Genomic DNA, 20,831 nt, shown 5'->3' on the forward strand with positions numbered 1-20,831 from the left:
TAATATACCACTTTTTGGCCCCAAAGTCCCCAAAGTGGTGGACAGATTACTACAATAGACAATTGCAATTATTTTTATGTACAAAGATACATAAAAATCAAGGGAAATATACAATATCTCCTGCCTGCCTTCAGACATGGAACATTTATAACCTTTGACAAAAGCATTATCAAAGCCCCATAAATTTTTCTGGGATCTATTGGGTGGATGATCTCCCATTTCTTGTTGGGAGGTACATTCCAGGCAGTGGGATGTGGTTCACCAATGCTCCAAGAAACTGGTGCAATGGAATTGGGGTTACTTCAACAACAGAGTCCTTTGGTCCTGGAAGTCATGGACATAGCCAGGATCCCCGGAAAAACGGCTCCGCGAGATCTCTAGAAGCAGCTGCGTCCTTACCAGGCATAGGCCAGGCATAGGCAAACTCGGCCCTCCAGATGTTTTGGGACCACAACTCCCATCATCCCTGACCACTCGTCCTGTTAGCTAGGGATGATGGGAGTTGTAGTCCCAAAACATCTGGAGGGCCGAGTTTGCCTATGCTTGAGCTATGCCCATGCTGGAAGTGGAATCAAAATGCAGGTTGTTGAGCATTGCTCTTTCCCATGATTTTCCCCTATCTTTCTTTTAACGTTTTTCCACTCAAAAAAACTCAGTTTGCAAAAGGTATGCAGATTCTGGTTGGTGGTTACAGGTTTAGAAATCTTAGTTGTTTATTTCCCTCTGACTTTTTAATTCATTTTTCACCTGTGCCTAAAGATAGTGTGGCTTCGTGCAAGGTTTACTCCTTTTATTTCCACCTTGAAACTATAGACCGATCCATCATAAATTATTCCAATATGCCATGGTAGCAGCTAGGGTTCTTGTAGCCCAAAAATGGAAGTCATTGGAGATCCCAACAGTTAGGGAATGGCAGGCTAATTTTTTTGAATATACGGAAATATAAAATCCAACACCAAAAAGGGGCAAAGTTTGTAGAAGAATGGGGTAAATTTGTAACATATATAGGAATTAACTGTAGAAGTTTAAGAACTACAGCAGGGTTAATATAATTCTTGTGATGCGTATAGAAATGTAGAAGAAACTGTAAGAGATGTATATTAAGAAAACCGCAACTGGGAAGGAAGGAAGTCAAGGCGTGATTTTATGCAATGTAAATGAGATAACACTAAGAATGATTGTAAAGACTGTTTTATTTTGTTTTTTTGGGAAAAGTCAATAAAAAGCATTAAAAAACAACAACTATAGACCGATCCACACCATACATTTAAAGTACATCCAACACACATTTAAATCACTTGACTTCCCCCAAAGAATCATGGGAACTGTAATTTGTTGAGTGAGCTGGAAATTATAGCTCTGTGAGGGGATTTAAATGTGAGTTTGTTGTGCTTTAGATGTATCTTGTGGATCCGACGTTATAATACCAATGGAACAGCACAGGAACATATACTGAGGAAATTTATTACTATTTATAGGCTACCTCTAGTGGTGAACAAGATGGCTGGGAAATGTAGTTCATTGTTATCATTCTTTTACGGTGATACCAGTATCTCTATCCCTATTCCCACTCCACTTCCTGATGTTGATTCCTTATATGTATTGTGCTGAATCTATAAGATGCACTTTTTGTGGCATGATTATGGGGAAAGTGCAAAGATAATGTAGTTTTTAGTTCCCAAATTTCCTGCTATCTATATATTGTTGGGGGATAGAGCACACTAAAAAATATTCAAGATGGTGTCATTGTCAGCAGGGAAGTTTACAAGCATTAGGTCTACTACAAAAAACTGGTCAATTAGTCATTGAATACCTTGGCTGGGATCAGTCCAAAGTTTGTGACAGTTAGATATTGCCTCTATAGTGGATAGGTACTGTTTGGGACAGGAAGACTGTAATGAGCTTATCATAAGTTCATTGACCTTTGGGGTTTGTTTGATAAATATATTTGTAACAGAAATTATGAAGAAGTGGGTGATGTTCCCTCTAAACAAAAATCAACAGATATCTGACAACTCTATTGGGGATAATTTGCTTCTTCTGGAAAAAAGCTAAGTGATACCCTGTCTGGAGGATTAGGTGGTGGCAATGCATGGATGGTTGATGTTGCTTTGATTCTGTTGATATTTCAGTGGTGGGAGAAGGTCTCTGTATATCTTTCCACCCTAGCAAATAAACCAGAATACCCTAAGATGCATTGCTATACTGCATGAGAAATGGTGACAGAGTTGAGTGGGGTGAAAATAACGTTGGACACTTGCTTGCTGATACTCGCCCTCCTTTTTGAGAACCAATATCTCAGCAAAAGGAGATCGCCAGAAGGGGCACTCACTTTTGACTGTCATCCTGTGAGTCTGAAGAAACTTAGTAAGGTAAGAAGAGCCCCTTGCAGGCATAGCCAGTTACAAAGCCAGCTGTTTCCATGTTATTCTTAAACGGGTTACATGCAATCAATCAAATCATGCCTAATCCACTTCTTATCCTTTGCTAAAGGGATGGGAGCCAGTGACCCTCCAGATATTGTTAGACTTCAACTTCCCTCAGCCCCAACCAGCATGTAGTTAACAATATCTAAAGAGCCACAGGCTACTCTCCATCCCTGCTTGACAGAACACTCATGAAAAATCATTTACTCAATTGTGCAATGGATAGGGAGGATGCTGGGGATAAAAGGCTATCCATTATCTTCATGCCCTGCTTGTGAGCTCTCCAAGGTATCTGGTTGGTTACTGTTGGAAACTGAATGTTGGGCCAAATGGACTTTTTCTGGAACCAGAAAGGCAAGTGTTTTTGCACACAATGGTCCTCTCTCTCACTAAGCTGATACTCACTGATTGCTCCTGTGGACTGAAAAGTTGGGGGGGGGGGTTGTACTGCAATTGAGCATGCTTGCTAATGCAGCTTTGCATTAGTGCTGCAGATCTCAGTGAAGTACTACGTATTTATTAATAACATTTTATCAGCATGCAAGGTTCTCTCTCCCTCTCCATTTTACTCTCGCAACAATCTTGTGGAAATCCTTTATGTTCTGTGGGTGGAGAGCTGCATCTGGATTCATCTTGTCCCTGTTTAAAGTGCATTAATTTTATTTATTTATGTGTATTCCATAATTCCTCTGAAGAGATAATATACCTCCTCCCTCTCACTCTTTTTTTTAATAATAATTTTTATTAAAGATTTTACATTACAAAAAAAAACAGAAAAATCCAACAAAAATTGTTAAAAACAATCCTTCTTTCCATCTCCTTAATTTTCATTTACTTGTTTCTCGGATCTCCTCATACCACCCTTTTTTGTATTCCAAATCAAATTATTAATTCAACAATTTCTTTCCCTCTTTTTGTTACCCAAATCTTATTCTTAATTTATTACAATCTTAGATTTTTACTTATATAAACCCATTTTTTCATATTCTTTTAACCCATCACAGCTAGAAACCACTTAGTTTCAATCCAACATTACTCTAAAATTCCTTAATTTTACAATATCTCTGTAAATAGTCTTTAAATGTCTTCCAATCTTCCTCCACTGACTCTTCTCCCTGGTCCTCCTCCCTCTCCCTCTCCCAGTGTCATCTAGTAACCTTCATGGCCTGGTATTGAATTGAACCCAGGTCTAAGGGATTATCCACACTTAGTTTTTGCCCCACTTTTCCCAAGCAGAGGTCTGTGATATAACCCTCAGGGTCTGAGCATTGGGGGGGGTCTTTCTTCCCCACAAAACCCTACTCTTTAAAGCTGAATTGGAGCAAACTCAATTTGCATTTTCTGCAGATTGATATTTGCTCTGATTGAGCTTTAAAGAATGGCTTTTTACAGGGTAAGTCCAGAGCAAAAAAAGGGGGGTGCTCAGACACAGAGTTTATATCATGGACTGTACCTGGAAAGAGTGGAGGAAAGGTAAGTGTGGATATAAGCCCCAAATTTACTCTCCAGTCCCCTACACTGCACTGACTCTCACTACTGAAGACGTGAAATATGCAGTCTCTAAAAGCTCTAGCCAAATGGATGAGGGCACTGCAGTCAACAGAAGAGAAACTTAGCAAAACAATGTCCTGAGGGGGCAGCTATCAGTGTGTTGCAGGAAAAACTGCAGGGAATCTTGTGGTACCATTAAGAATAAAGCATTTTTAATGGCATAGGCTATCCTGGACTCAGGAAAACACTTGATGCATCTGATGCAGTGGGCCATACTCCACAAAAACTTATGCCAGAAGAGTCTTTTTAAAAACACAACAGCACTTGTTAGTTTTACAACCAAAGCAAGCCAGAATGGGCAAAAGGTTTCTTTAGGTGCCTCTTCCACAAATGCCGACTCTCCTTTAATCTATGTTGTATCCATTTTGCCCTAGCTATTGAAACTGAAGCCTCTTTCTCTTGTGTCTGTGAGCACACATCTAACTGATTTATTAAAGTAAAAAAAGATAAACAGCAGTGTAATATTTTACCACTCTGCACACTCAGGCCAAATGTATATCTCCCACTCTTATACCTGACAGATCTGAAGATCTGAAGTGCTTTGAGAGAGGCTTTCAGTTCTCAGTGTCCACACATTTCCTTTGTGCCATTGTTCAATCTGGTCAAACAGACTTGGCTTGCCTGCTTGAAACCTGCTTGCCTGAGGTAAAAGCTGGATAAGTGTATATGAGCAGTAATTCCTCTTTTGCTCCACCTTCAACTTTATGGAAACAGGGGACCCAATATTTTCACAACTGAAGCATTAAGGGCAGACCAGCAGTGAGAGATACTCTTTAAAAAGCAGCAACATGAGGGGGACGAGCCCTGCTGGACTGGACCAAAGGGATAATTCATCATCCTGCTTCCCATAGTGGCCAATCACCTATTTACTTAGGGGCAAAGTGTAGGTTGCCCTTTTGCGCTCAGCACTTTTCCGTTTCCAGTCACTCTCCCTGGCCTAGCTGCTCTCCCCCAATCCCACCAATATCAATTATGCTGGACCGGCAGCAGACTCTTAATTCAACACCAGCAAAGGAACAGTGTCTGTCACTGCACCTGAGGCCAACAGGCTATTTTATGTGGCACAGGACAGGCAGTGAGGCATGCACAGCTTGTTAAGTATAATTGTTTAAGGGGACGCGGGTGGCGCTGTGGTCTAAACCACTGAGCCTCTTGGGCTTGCCAGTCAGATGGTTGGCGATTCGAATCCCCACAATGGGGTGAGCTCCTGTTGCTCTGTCCCAGCTTCTGCCAGCCTTGCAGTTCGAAAGCACACCAGTGCAAGTAAATAAATAGGTACTGCTGCACCGGAAAGGTAAACGGCGTTTCCATGCATTCTGGCTTCCATCACGGTGTCCTGTTGCTCCAGAAGCGGTTTAGTCATGCTGGCCACATGACCCAGAAAGCTGTCTGTGGACAAACGCCGGCTCCCTTGGCCTGAAAGCGATATGAGCGCCACACTCCATAGTCGCCTTTGACTGGACTTTAATGTCCACAGGTCCTTTACCTTTAGCTTTTTAGCTTTACCTAATTGTTTAATGTATATTGAAATGGGAAATAAATATATAATGTGCCAGTATTGTATATGGAGTTTCATGACTGGAAATTTCCATTGAAAAGAGCTTACCGGATTAATCATTAATGGGACTGTATCTTTGTAGCTCATTCACAAGGTTTTTAGCTCACAGTCACATGAAAGAGATAGTATTACAGGTCTATGCAAATGCTAATCTGCAAGGCAACCATGTTGGGTGTGTGTTTTTTGTTTGAGGCTGAGGAAGAGAATGGACGTGTTAATCTCTGTGTTGAGCACAAAGCCTGAGGCTAAAAGAGGCTGCAATGGAGAAGAGACTGGGTTTTGATTTTAGCTCTGAATACAATATATTGGTAATCTAAATTATTATGCCTTATGCTGGGAAGTTATTGTTATTCTACTAGGTGAATGTAACTTTATTTGTTTTAAGCTGTTTGGAGTTAAATTCTGTAAGTAAAGCTTTTGAACAGATTAGAAACTTGCATGCTTTTTTTCAATACATATTTTATAATTATTAGTAATATTTCATAATGATTCACGGACATTTGCATGGGAGGTACTGTATGGGATCCAAAACCAATTCAGTCTGTATTCATGTGGTATTTACATGGTAAATTAGATGCATAGGAGTGAAAAGTCTGAGGCTGATAATCAAGATTCCAGGTATTTGAATCCCACATGCTGCAGTGAGATAACTATAAATTATGTATTAATGTTTAACCCACTGTTTCTTTTGTACAGTGACTGATGAGATGTACTTGGCACTTGCAAACCAGAGCAACCAATCCATTGCCTATGAGTTTATCTTCCGGGCATTCTCCACCATTCCTGAGATCCAGGCTCTCCTCTTCACGTTCTTCCTTCTGCTCTACCTCACCATCCTCTTTGGCAATGTCTCCATCATCTGGGTGGCCTGCACAGATCATTCCCTACGCGTCCCCATGTATTTCTTCCTGGGCAACCTCTCTTTTCTGGAGATCTGTTACACCACTGTAACAGTGCCTCAACTGCTGTCCAGCATCTTAGATGCCCACAGACCAATCCCAGTTGCAAGCTGTGGCATACAGATGTTCTTCTTTGTAGCACTCGGCAGCACAGACTGTTTCCTGCTGGCTGTCATGGCATATGACCGTTATGTTGCCATTTGCCACCCACTTCGCTACAGCCTCATCATGACCTGGGAGGTATGCACATGGCTCGTGGTTGGCTCACTAATCCTTGCACTTGTGTTGTCATTGGAGCTGACTGTGTTGATCTTCACCTTGCCTTTCTGTGGCCACCAACCTGAAATCAACCATTTCCTGTGTGACGTGCCACCTGTGTTGCGCCTGGCATGTGCCGACACTCGTGTCCACCAGACTGTGCTGTACAGTGTTGGTGTCATGGTCCTAACTATTCCCTTCATTCTAATATGCATCTCCTACATCTACATTGTGACTGCCATCTTGCGGATCCGCTCAACAACTGGGCGGCAACAGGCCTTCTCCACCTGCTCCTCCCACTTGACAGTGGTGATCATCCAGTATGGGTGCTGCAGCCTTGTCTACCTGCGTCCCAAGACAGATTCATCAGAGGATGACGACCGCCATCTTGCTCTCATATACACTTTTGTCACTCCACTGCTAAACCCCCTCATCTACAGCCTGAGGAACAAGGATGTCAAGCAGGCTCTAAAGAAGGCCATGGTGGGAACTAATGACTCTCAGGTCTGATTCCTATTCATATGGGAAATCCAGTACCAAACATTCCTTAGAACCATCTACCATGTCTAAGAAACAGGAGGCAGAATGAGGTTTTGCAACAAAGGGAAAACAAGCTAGGTTCCAACTAAAGAAGAATGGCAACTTAAGCTGATGGAATATGCGCAGCTTGTGGACTTAACTTATAGAATAAGAGAACAAGAAGAACATACGTTCAGAGTGTACACTTGAAAACATTGGCAGCATTGAGATAAATTCAACAGTGTAAATAAGTTTTGATGGGTGTAATAATGGAATACTGAATGGTTTAGTTTGTATAAAATATACAGGGATTTGTGATATGCAAAATGAACAATGGAAAGAGAAGGGATGTTTAAATGAGTATTCTAAATTGTAAAACAGAAAATTTAATTACATATATATATAATGACTGCTCTCAGCTGTTCTTACACAATAAATAAGATGAGCAAATTCCATGCAAAGGGTCATTTGGAAAGGAATTGAAATTAAAATTGCCAGGATCATAATGCCATTACAGTGGTACCTCTGGTTGCGAATGGGATCCATTCTGGAGGCCTGTTCGCAACCTGAAAAGAACACATGGGCACACATGGGTCGCAATTCGCCACTTCTGCACATGCGTGTGATGTCATTTTGTGAGCATGTGCGAGTGGTGAAACCCAAAAATAACCCTTTCCGGTACTTCCGGGTCGCCACGGGACACAACCTGAAAACATGCAACCAGAAGCAAACATAACATGAGGTATGACTGTATACAGCATTGAGAATGCTCTGTACAGTTTGGTCACTTCACCTCAAATAATGTTCTGAAAATGTTCTGAAACGGGTGACCAAAATGATAATGGAGGTGGAATAACTCCCCTCTGAGGAAAGGTCACAGCATTTACAGCCTTTCATTTCAGAGTGAGACCTTGTCAACAAAGAACGCTTGTGCTCTGAAATCTTCACCGGTCGCCAATTTGCTCCCAGACCAAGTTCAAGGTGTTACTATTCATATATAAAGCCCTGAAGAATTTGGGACCAGTTTACCTGCAAGATTGCCTTACCCCATATATGCCCACTCAACCTCTCCAATCTGCAGAACTGGCACTGTTACAGGTGCCAAGTGGTATTTGTTCCACATTAGTAAGAAATAAATCTTTCGACGTGGCATCACCCACATGCTGGAAGTCCTTGCCTATTGACATTAGACGGGCACCATCACTGCACTCTTTTCAGCACCTGCTGAAAACATTTAGATTTAGATAAGCCTACTCAGATATGTAGAAAGTTGATGTGTCTTCTAATGTTTTTAATTTATCGCTGATTTAATCTTTTGAATTTTTTAAAGTTTTCCCTTGTCTGTTTTTATCAACAATCTTATTCTTTTATTCTTTTTGAGCTTTGAGATTTTCTATGATATGTATACATTTTATGAAATAAAAAAATTAAAAAGAGAAATAACTGTTCCATTAATTATGGAATACCTTGCCTGAGATCTGTCTAAAGTTTGCAACAATTAGCTATTACCTCCATTGTGGGAAAGTTGGGACAGAAAGGTTGTAATGAGCTTATCATAAGTTATTGGCCTTCGGGAGTTTATTTGTTTGTTTAATATACTTCCAACTGTAGGATTCTGAAGTGGAGGCTGATGTTCTCCTAAAACAATGAACAAAAAATATCAGGCAACCCTACTGGGGATAATTCACTTCTTTCAGAGAAAAATAAATAGTACCCTAATTGACTTGAGAATTAGATGGTGACAGGACATGGAAGAAGAGGCTGCTTTGATTCCACTGTAATTTCAGTGAAGGGAGAAGGTTTAAATACCTCTTCCCACCCTAGCACACAAATCAGATTCATGCTAAGTACCATTGCTATTCTGGATTTAAAAATGGACAAAGCTGAGTGGGGCAAAATAATACTGTCCCTCCCGCACACTAATATTTAATGGGACTGCACTTAACTCATTCCTGTTTGGTACCAAAATCCCAAGAAAGGACATTGCAAGCATGTTCACCGCATCCAACTTTTGACTGTGGTTGTGTGAGTCCGAAGAAACCTAACCAGGTAAGAAGAGATTATGTTACAGATGTAGTCAGTAACAGACAGGTTCTTTCCATGTTGGTCTCAAAGTCAGATTCATGGCTGAACAAGGGTTTGAACCCAGTTTTGAGCCCACCATCCCATCTGGTTCTCACTACAGGGGAGATGGACTATGCAGCCCCCAAAGCTCTGAGGATTGGGAAATAGAAAGCTGAAGTTGAAAGATGAGGAACCTCCCTCTTGTTCAGAACTGTGTTAGTACGTCATGGGGGGCGGGAAACAAAGAGTTTTTTGACACCTTAAAGGATAATAAATTTATCATAAGTTTCATGGACTCAGGATAACATGGGATGTCTCTGATGAAGTGGTCTGTACTCCATGGAAGCTTATGTCATGATACCTTTGTTACTCTTCAGAGTACCACAAACTGCTTTCGTCACTTTTTAAAAAGCACAATAGCACTTGTCCATTTCACAGTGGAGAAAGGGTCCATTCCACAAACACTGGCTCTCCCTTACATTGGTTCATTCATTTTTCCAAGGCTTTGGAAACAACATTCTCTTCCTGCAATGTTGTGGAGCTACAAATCCGGCTAGCTTATTAAAGGGAAAAGATGAAGATGAGCAGTAGCCTGGCAACTCACCTTCTGAACATTCGCACCAACAGCATTATGGATGAAGACCTGAAGCTAGAGATAGACAGTGGGAGAAGGGCCATAGCTCAGTGGTAAAACATCTGGTCTGCATGCAGAAGGTCTGCATTCAAACCCTCACATCTCCAGCATGTGGTGGAGAAAGAAGGGACAGTATCAGGCAGAGTCCTATGTTCCTACACTTGGGGTTTTTTTTAGTGCTTTGCGTGAGATACACGTCTCATGGCTGAAATATGAAGGGCAGACCAGCAGAGATGGATAATCTTTCCAAAACCGCAATGTGAGGGAATTTCCTTAAGAACATAAGAAGACCCTTACTGGATGAGACCAAAGGCATCATCCAACATCCTGTTTCCAACAGTGGTCAACCAAACGCCTATGGGAAGCCCAGAAGTACCTCCTGCTATTGTGCCCCCAGTGACTGGCATTGGGAGGCCCACTCCTCTGATCCTGAAGACAGCATATCTAGCCATCATCACAAGTAGCAGGCACTGATTGCCTCCACCTCGGATTTGTCTAATCCTTTTTCAGTTGGTGACCTTTAGCACACCTAACGGTAGTGATTCCCCTTGTTTGAAAAAAGCTATATGAAGTCCTTCCCCCACCCCAACCCGTCCTGAATCTCTTGCTTTTTTGCTTCACTGGATGACCTGGGCAGCTACGATGATGAAGGAGGGAATAGATAAGACTTCTCTCTGGGCTCATTCACACTTCTGTTTGTCCTGTGAATTCTGAGCGTGGGTTGGGGAGGTTTTTATTTCATCCCACTGCTTTCCCTGGGTAGGAAAACCCTCAGTTTACTGCTGAATCTAAACAAATGGCAATCAAGTTTTCTGCAGATGGATGTTTGTTCTGATTCAGCAATAAACAGTGGGTTTTCCCAGGGAAAGTGACAGGATGGGGGAAAAACAACCTCTCAGACCTGTGCCTAGAATTCACAGGGAAAATGGACATCACAGAACAAAGGGAAGTGTGGATGAGCCTTAAGTCCACTCTCTCCAGACCAATCACAATTGTATCACACTTGTCCCCCCACAAAAACCCCCACATCTTTTGCAAATTACTTTTTTTAGCCCAGATACCACAGTAGTAGCAGGATGCCTATATAAAATGAACAGCTTGTGCTGCTGGGGAAATCGTCTGACTATGAGAAAACACCGAGCAAAACTATTCGCTTGTGAGACTAAGGGGAGACTGCTGGCTGCCCTGATTTCTCCCTGTGGTTCTCACTCGTGGACTTGCGTAGTGGAACCAATGCAATGGGTTGCTGCCAGGACTGAAAAAGGAAGGGTGGCCACTTCAGTAATGCCACCAGGGGCTGGGTGTCCTGGTCAATACTGGGTGTGTTGAGATGTCTATTGACCTGAGTTTGGTCGGCAGTGGGGTCACTGCAGTGTGGGACCTGTGCACAAATTAGTTATCAAGATAGGAAGATGATGAAAGGAAATGCAACATGAACACAGGTCTTGAAGTAACTCTACTACATTATCGACTATATTATTACATTCAGTTTTAGGGTCTCAATTTTTGCTTATAAAACAAAGTAGGGATGTAGGTGATTACTACACTGCTAACAACAGCAATTCAGTGTATTATACAAAAATGGAAAAATAAAAATCCCCCCTGCCATAACTGACTGGTTAGGGCAAACGTGGCAAACTATCTTAATGATTAAACTTACATAAAATGGAAATACAACCCCTCCTAGTGGTGCAGCAATAAAACTGCCAGGATATTTGCTAAGCTAAGCAGGGTCCAGTATGGTTTCAAATTGAGAACACTTTAATTTATAATATGGAAATTTAATTCAGTGTGTGGTGCATGGGTTCTGTGTTGCAGCCCTCTTGGCCTGAGAGGTTGGACAACCCTGAGGTAAATGATGATATGTTCCCTCTTAATTTATTCACAGTACTATACACAGTTTTTTTTGCTATTTTGTCTCTCTCCCCAATCACGTGCCATGTTCTTTCTTTTTTCCTTTCTATGTCATTTCCTTTCTTTTTCTTCTTCACAAGGAAGAATGCTTAATGCATAATGGTTTTGGCTACAAATTGTAAAAAATATAACATAATCCGCAACCCTTCCCCTCCGCAGGGAGGTGGGACCGATTCGGATGGTCCGCCCCCGCCACTTAATGGATCCAATTGGCTTCCAGAGAGTGGTAGGGGATGCTTTATCCCAAGTTGATGGCCTTTCAGCTGATTCCCTGGTGGCCCGCTGGAATGCGGAGTTAACCAGAGCAATTGACTGTCTGGCTCCGAAGCGCCCTCTCCGATTGCATGGAGCCCGGACAGCCCCGTGGTTTTCCCCGGAGCTGAGGGTGATGAAACAATCGTTGAGACGGCTAGAGCGCCGGTGGCGGAAAACTCATTCTGAATCAGACCGGACACGGGTTAGAGCTCAACGTCGAGCCTACCAAGTGGCAATGGCGACGGCGAAGAGGGCCTTCTTCGCCGCCTCCATTGCATCTGCAGAAAACAGCAGCAGGAGACTTTTTCAGGTGGTTCGCAGTTTATTGGAACCACCTGTACCACCGGGGCCTGGTAGGGACCCCAAGATCTCCTGCAATGCTTTTGCAAAGTTTTTTGTAGATAAATTCGCTCAGATTCAGAAGGAGGTAGACTCCACCGTGGGAGCAGGGCCAGGGCGGGAGAGTGCTAGAGTTCTGTCTGGTCCTGTTATATGGGATCAATTCCAATCTGTTACCTCCGAGGATGTGGACAGGCTGCTTGGACGAGTGAAACCGACCACCTGTCTCCTTGATCCTTGCCCATCCTGGCTGATAAAAGCGAGCCGGGAAGCGCTGGGCGATGGGCTCTGCGGGGTGGTGAATGCTTCCCTCTGTGAGGGAGCCTTCCCAGACCCGCTGAAAGAGGCGGTCATTAAACCGCTTCTTAAAAAAACATCTTTAGACCCGGCCAATTTGGCCAACTATCGCCCAGTCTCAAATCTGCCATTCTTGGGCAAGGTGATTGAGCGGGTGGTTGCTGAACAACTCCAAGCACGCCTGGAGGAAACGGACCATTTGGATCCCTTCCAATCGGGATTCAGGCCTCACCATGGGACTGAAACTGCCTTGGTCGCGCTGGTTGATGATCTCCGGCGGGCTAGGGACAAAGGTGAGAGCTGTTTCCTAGTTCTGCTGGATCTCTCAGCGGCCTTTGACACCATCGACCATAACATCCTTCTGGACCGTCTAGAGGGGCTGGGAGCTGGGGGCACTGTCATACAGTGGTTCCGCTCCTTCCTCCTGGGCCGTGTCCAGAAAGTGGTGGTGGGGGGTGAGTGTTCAGACCCCTGGGCTCTCACTTGTGGGATGCCTCAGGGTTCTGTCCTCTCCCCCATGCTTTTTAATATCTATATGAAGCCGCTGGGAGAGATCATCAGGGGGTTTGGACTGGGTGTTCATCAGTATGCAGATGACACCCAGCTCTACCTCTCCTTTAAATCAGAACCAGTGAAGGCGGTGAAGGTCCTGTGTGAGTGCCTGGAGGCGGTTGGAGGATGGATGGCGGCTAACAGATTGAGGTTGAATCCTGACAAGACAGAAGTACTGTTTTTGGGGGACAGGAGGCGGGCAGGTGTGGAGGATTCCCTGGTCCTGAATGGGGTAACTGTGCCCCTGAAGGACCAGGTGCGCAGCCTGGGAGTCATTTTGGACTCACAGCTGTCCATGGAGGCGCAGGTTAACTCTGTGTCCAGGGCAGCTGTCTACCAGCTCCACCTGGTACGCAGGCTAAGACCCTACCTCCCCGCAGACTGTCTCGCCAGAGTGGTGCATGCTCTAGTTATCTCACGCTTGGACTACTGCAACGCGCTCTACGTGGGGCTACCTTTGAAGGTGACCCGGAAACTGCAATTAATCCAGAATGCGGCAGCTAGACTGGTGACTGGGAGTGGCCGCCGGGACCACATAACACCGGTTCTGAGAGATCTGCACTGGCTCCCAGTACGTTTCCGAGCACGATTCAAAGTGTTGGTGCTGACCTTTAAAGCCCTAAACGGCCTCGGTCCTGTATACCTGAAGGAGCGTCTCCACCCCCATCGTTCAGCCCGGACACTGAGATCCAGTGCCGAGGGCCTTCTGGCGGCTCCGTCATTGCGAGAAGTGAGGCTACAGGGAACCAGACAGAGGGCCTTCTCGGTAGTGGCGCCCGCCCTGTGGAACACCCTCCCATCAGATGTCAAAGAGATAAAGAATTACCTGACATTCAGAAAACATCTTAAGGCAGCCCTGTTCAGGGAAGTTTTTAATATGTAATGCTGTACTGTTTTTAACACTGATTGGGAGCCGCCCAGAGTGGCTGGGGAAACTCAGCCAGATGGGCGGGATATAAATAATAAACTATTATTATTATTATTATTATTATTATTATTATTATTATTATTATTATAACATGAATAAAATTATTTAACATAAAATAAGGCAGGGATAAGGAACCTGTGGCTTTCCATGGGTTGTTGTACCCCAGTTTCCATCAACCCCAGCCAGAATGGCCAACAGTCAGGGACGATGGGAGTTGTAGTCCAGCAATATCTGGAGAACTACAAGTTCTGTATTCCTGAAATAAGTGGTGATTATAATGACTTAAGCATTAAGTATGCTGTGAGGGGGAAACACAGATTAATCGCATGATGTTTAAAATAGTACTAATAATTACAAAGCATCTATTTCATATTCATGCAGTGGCATTCTATATTGTTGTTGTTGTTACTTTTATTATTACCTGCCTTTTCCCTAGAACTCAAGGTGTACATATAAAGTATAATAGTTAAAAAGAAATTCAATTATAATCCTATAAAAACGGTATAAGAACAAATTGTTAAAACACAGATAGTAAAAACAACAACAGCACCACACTATTAAAAGCTCTTTCCTTAAAAACAATCATTTCCCCAAAACGTGCTGGAATTGAATATTCTTCACCTGCAGATGGAAGGACAAGAAGGAGGGAGCCCGTTTAACTTCTCTAGGAAGGGAGTTCCAAAGTCTGGGAGCCACCGCCAAAAAAGGTCTTCCATCTTCTCCTCACCAAGCATGTCTGTGAGGGTGACGGGACTGGAAGGAGGCCTCTCCCAAAGATCTTAGAGCCCAGGCAGGTTCATATGGGAGGATATTGTCCTTCAGACACCCTGCATTTGTGGTGATTGCCACATTTACAGTACAGTGTAACATAGATGTATGGAGAAAGCAGTGAAACATCTGAGGTTGATAATCATGCCAAGAATTTGAGTACCACACATTCCAGTGAAATAACTGAGAACAGCATATTGATGTTTAACCCACTGTTTCTTTTGTACAGTGACTGATGAGATGTACTTGGCACTTGCGAAACAGAGCAACCAATCCATTGCCTATGAGTTTATCTTCCGGGCATTCTCCACCGTTCCTGAGATCCAGGCTCTCCTCTTCACGTTCTTCCTTCCGCTCTACCTCATCATCCTCTTTGGCAATGTCTCCATCAGCTGGGTGGCCTGCACAGATCATTCCCTACACGTCCCCATGTATTTCTTCCTGGGCAACCTCTCTTTTCTGGAGATCTGTTACACCACTGTAACAGTGCCTCAACTGCTGTGCAGCATCTTAGATGCCCATAGACCAATCCCAGTTGCAAATTGTGGCATACAGATGTTCTTCTTTCTGGCACTAGGGGGCACAGACTGTTTCCTGCTGGCTGTCATGGCATATGACCGTTACGTTGCCATTTGCCACCCACTTCGCTACAGCCTCATCATGACCTGGCAGATATGCACATGGCTCGTGGTTGGCTCACTAATGCTTGGTATTGTGGTTTCATTGGAGCTGACAGTGCTGATCTTCACCTTGCCTTTCTGTGGCCACCAGCCCGAAATCAACCATTTCCTGTGTGACGTGCCACCTGTGTTGCGCCTGGCGTGTGCCAGCACCCATGTCCACCAGACTGCGTTGTACAGTGTTGCTGTCACAGTCCTGACTATTCCCTTTATTATAATATGCATCTACATTGTGACTGCCATCTTGCGGATCCGCTCAACAACTGGGCGGAACAGGCCTTCTCCACCTGCTCCTCTCACTTGACAGTGGTGATCATACAGTATGGGTGCTGCAGCCTTGTCTACCTGCGTCCCAAGACAGATTCGTCAGAGGATGACGACCGCCATCTTGCTCTCATATACACTTTTGTCACTCCACTGCTAAACCCCCTCATCTACAGCCTGAGGAACAAGAATGTCAAGCAGGATCTAAAGAAGGTGATTAGGACCAGAGCTGGAACTAGGGTGGGGTAAGCAGGGTCCTTGCCATGGGTGCCTGATTCAAGAGAGGAGCCACACTGAGAACAAATGTTTTTAGAACTGGGACTTTACCAGAGGCCAGTGGGATTGCTATTATTGACATGTGGGCATGTTTGTAGACCTAATGGTCTCCCTGAACCTCAGGTCATAGCTTTGACCAGCATACACAATATTTGGCGGTGTACAGAAAGATTTACAGGATAAATATAATACCATTAATCACAAAATTGAATAATGATAAAAATGGCTGGTTCGTCTTAAAAGTTTAAACCACAGAACAGGCCTGTTGACAGCATTCCCACGGAGATTCAACAGGTGTCTCCTACCTGCACTTTACAGAAATGAAGACTTTTTTGTTTTTGTCCTTTGCAAATGGGGTGCGCCTTCGAACCCCTTTCTCTCTCCCCTTGTCTCCCTTGTCTCTGGCTCAGGCTGCTGAGGTTTGGTCTGTGGTGAGTGTCAGCATCGCCCTTGAGCCAGTGTACCAACTGGACTCATGCACTACAGCCCCGTCTGGGCTAGGCGAGCTGGGTAGCACTGCCAGAGTCCTCCTTTGACACAGGAACAGGTGACAGTGCTGCGGACTCACAGCTTGGAGCTGAGAGCACCGGATTTACTTTCTCTGTAATGCAGTCGTTGCGCAGCAGCGTTTTGCAGAGTCTTGCAGAGTATAAACCACTCGGAGAGCAGCTCTGTAAAATATCTTCCTTTTATTCTACTACTACAGCTATTATACAAACTTTATACAGAGCTAAATATTCTGAGTGCCTGCAGCAGCAATCTTATCTCTAAATAATATCTCTTGCACTCTCTCTCCGGCTCACTGACTGACTCTCTCTCACACATTGAGATTCACTCACATGACTAATTAAGTAGAGAGCAGTTCATTGCTCCTCCTCTCTGTAGAGTCAGCAAAGACCTCAGGAGATGGTCAGGAGATTCTTGGGTATGGGAGGGGTGAAATCTCCTCATCCTCCCCCATTTCATCCGACCATTCAAGAATCTTTAACATAACTGCAATTTGCACACACACTCCAAAAGTTGTTTTCTGCTTACAACCTTGGTAACATACTTGCAGGTATCTCTCTTCCCCCTTATCTAAGACACTTTATCATATCATTAAACAGTTACTTCAACCACTCTGTGTCTATTAGGAAAGAGTTAAAGCATAAATCTCAACCTGTAGTTTACACAAAATACACAATGTGAATACACAAATGAATAAGCAGCTTCTGGAAAAATCTTCATACACATTTCTTCCTCAAATACAAATTGACATTGCTAATTAGGCAGATTTGAACAAACCATTTTCAGTACTTAAACACATGCTTTCCTTCAATTGTCAGGTAAGGAAATAAATGCAGCGTTTTGTGTCACTACTCTCAGCACACTTCATGCTAGGTTTAAAAATCCCACCAGAGTTGCATGTGACCGCAGCCTTTGCAAACTCTTCTGAAAACCTTTTCGGTGGTACCCCCTTGGTTGTTCTCTCAGATCTGCGCAAAACTCTTTGATCCTCTTGTTCTGGTGCTTCCTCCTCTTCAGGAGTATGGGGAGCTAAAGTATATGAAGCTGCTAAGTCTGAATCAGCGTCAGACTCACCTGAGGCTTTTGGGCTCTGATAATCTGTGCCATCATCTGGATCTACACTGGCATCAGAATTATCAATCACATCAGAACTTGCCTCCCTTTTAACTTTCTTTGCCCCTCTTGCACCATCACCACAAATGGGATGGCACTGAAAAACACCAACTCTGTCCCATTGTGGATTGTCATCAATACTCCTGGTCAGCCTTATGGTTTTCGTGTCTGTGATCAGGACACGATAAGACCCTTTCTCATATCCTAGGAAAACACCATGTTCTCCACGCTTACTCAGTTTGTCACCCTGCGAGGTGCGCACCCAAACCTCCGAACCAAAAATTTTAAAGTGCTTCACACATGGCTTCCTTCCGTGAAGCATCTCATATGGGGTGCAATTTATACTAGACTGGTACCTCCTGTTATAAACGTGACAGAAAAACGAAAGAGCTTCGGCCCAAAAGGGATTGGGCAGCCCCGAATCATGTAACAGTGTTCTAATTCCTTGCTGCAGGGTCTGGTTCAATCTCTCACACAAACCATTCTGCCAGGGCGACCTGGGCGTGGCAGTCCTATGCTCAATGCCCTGTTCAGAAAGAAAAGCCTCAAACTCTTCTGAACAAAACTCTCCACCCCTGTCAGTGAAAAAACAATGTACATTCTCATTATGTACATTCCTGAGCCATTTACAAAACTGACGAAACTTAGTAAAGGCTTCAGACTTTTTCTGCAGCACATAGACCCATGCATATTTAGAGTAGGAGTCTATCAAAACCATGAAAAACCTTGAATTGCCTCTAGAGAGCGCTAGAGGCCCCACTAAGTCTGCATGAATGACTTCGTATGGTTTCTTGGCCTCTCTCCCAGACTCTGTACCTTTGGGAGCTTGCCTTGCCTTACTTTCAGCACAAGAAACACATTTCATGTGGTAGGGACATTCTTTTAGCTTCATACCCTGAACCATGTCAGGCATTTTTGCCACAGCCTGGAAATTCAAATGACCATAAATGCGGTGGTAATGATGAATACATTGGTCATGCAACTTCTCATTCTTATCAACAGACAAATTGCAACACTCTTTCTCAGTTGCTTCTGCAGTACCTGTACCTGAAACAAAAGGCAATTGATACAGACCATTTACACATTTTGCATATAGAATGAGCTTGCCATCTCGACGAATTTCACAGCGAGATTTAGCAAACACCACCTTAAAACCCTGATGATCAAGCTGGGAAACGGTCAATAAATTGTCCTGAATTTCAGGCGCATACAGGACATTCCTAATTGTTGTATTCAGGCTCTTTAAGAACACAGTTCCTTTAGCCTCACTCGTGAGAACTGTCCCATCTGCTTGATGAATTATTTTCTCTTGCTTCTCAAGCTGAACAAAGAGATCCTTATCTTTGGCTACGTGGTTGGTACAGCCAGAGTCAATCACGAAGAAACTCCGCCCACGTTGACTGCAGCAGCGAGAGAGCAAAACCTTTGAAGTAGCAGGTGCTTGGGGATTTCGTCCTCCTCCCCCTCTGCCTCTGAAGTTTCCCTTCTTCTTTGAAGATTTCTTGCAGCACTGGAAACTCAAATGGCCTTGTGCTCCACATGAAAAGCACCGCTTCAACTTTAGTGCTTTAACAGCAGCAGTTTCACTTTCACCTTCCCCTGCTGAAAACTCAGGCACATTTTCAAACACATTTTTTGTAGCACAGTCCCGGCTTTCTTTAACAGCCTGTCTGCGATCCCACTCATTCAAGAGCACGCTAGACACATAATCTTCTGTTAGCCGGTCAGAAGGCATTGTAGAAATCTGGGCAGCTACTCCATCATAAGACTCATCTAGGCTATTTATCATCAGCATTGCAAACACAGCCTCTGAAATAGCCAGGTCTCGCTGAACAAGGTCCTGTCTGAGATGCTTTAACTGGGATAGATGGCTAGACAAATCACCACCTTTCTGCAACTGTAACCTGCACAGCTTCTTGAAGAAAATCACACTGGAACCAGCATTTTGTCTCAGATGCATATCTCTCAACTTATGCCAAACAGCTTGGGCAGTCTCTTGACCCTCTAAGTTTACCAGCAAGTGGTCTGAAACACTCAAAACAATTGTCCCTCGGGCTTTCATATCTGCAGCATGCCACTCAGCCCAATCATCATCATCTTTATCTGGAGGGTCATCTTCTATGGTGTGAAATAGCTTTTCCCTCTGTAAAAGCGCTTTCATCTTAACTTGCCAAACTGCATAGTTTTCAGGCGTGAGGAGGGGAAAAGATAGAGCCATCTGGCCAGAATGTGCACAGGCCATGTCTGCTATTACTTAGAGCAAGACACTTCCCTCGTGCAAACACAGATAAAGCTTTGGACTTCTTCAGCCACTCTCTCCCCCACTCAAAGCGCAATTAACAGGCAAACAGGGGTGCTATCTTCTTTCCTTTTGCAGTCAGCAACATACCTCAAGCAGCAGTAACAGCAACAGCGGCAGCTTGAGCACTCTGCTTCAACACAGCTCTGCTTCTAGGCACCACAAATCAGTCCAGCATGCAGCCTCCGTTCCGCCGTCCAGCGATCAGCAACAGACACCTTGGCAACTGGGACGACTGGGATGACTGGAACAACGACTGGTCAGACGACTGGGCCCATAACCGATGTCAGCATCGCCCTTGAGCCAGTGTACCAACTGGACTCATGCACTACAGCCCCGTCTGGGCTAGGCGAGCTGGGTAGCACTGCCAGAGTCCTCCTTTGACACAGGAACAGGTGACAGTGCTGCGGACTCACAGCTTGGAGCTGAGAGCACCGGATTTACTTTCTCTGTAATGCAGTCGTTGCGCAGCAGCGTTTTGCAGAGTCTTGCAGAGTATAAACCACTCGGAGAGCAGCTCTGTAAAATATCTTCCTTTTATTCTACTACTACAGCTATTATACAAACTTTATACAGAGCTAAATATTCTGAGTGCCTGCAGCAGCAATCTTATCTCTAAATAATATCTCTTGCACTCTCTCTCCGGCTCACTGACTGACTCTCTCTCACACATTGAGATTCACTCACATGACTAATTAAGTAGAGAGCAGTTCATTGCTCCTCCTCTCTG

The 20,831-nt window shown here is 44.0% G+C and overlaps 1 protein-coding gene and 1 pseudogene across 3 annotated transcripts; both read left to right on the forward strand.

Annotated features, from left to right (window-relative positions):
• Window positions 1-2,291: 2,291 nt before the first annotated feature.
• Window positions 2,292-8,401, forward strand: LOC309377006 (olfactory receptor 10Q1-like). Of its 2 annotated transcripts, none has more exons than XM_081923956.1 (2): window positions 2,292-2,372; window positions 6,232-8,401. In XM_081923956.1, exon 2 carries the CDS (start codon window positions 6,243-6,245, stop codon window positions 7,200-7,202), a length of 960 nt encoding a protein of 319 aa, XP_081780082.1. In that variant the 5' UTR covers window positions 2,292-2,372; window positions 6,232-6,242; the 3' UTR covers window positions 7,203-8,401. The 2 variants fall into 2 exon arrangements, with proteins under 2 accessions (XP_081780082.1, XP_081780081.1); XM_081923955.1 differs by lacking the exon at window positions 2,292-2,372 and adding an exon at window positions 5,897-5,939.
• A 6,801-nt stretch (window positions 8,402-15,202) lies between these two features.
• Window positions 15,203-16,353, forward strand: LOC309377027 (olfactory receptor 10Q1-like; annotated as a pseudogene). Its single transcript has one exon. The product of its transcript is annotated as an olfactory receptor 10Q1-like (transcript).
• Window positions 16,354-20,831: the final 4,478 nt, after the last annotated feature.

The sequence above is a fragment of the Podarcis melisellensis genome, assembly GCF_964234715.1.
Source record: "Podarcis melisellensis genome assembly, chromosome: 1".
Lineage (NCBI taxonomy): Eukaryota > Metazoa > Chordata > Lepidosauria > Squamata > Lacertidae > Podarcis > Podarcis melisellensis.

Coding starts and splice junctions, on each gene's coding strand:
- LOC309377006 (XM_081923956.1), top strand. CDS start 6,243: ATGTACTTGGCACTTGCAAACCAGAGCAACCAATCCATTGCCTATGAG.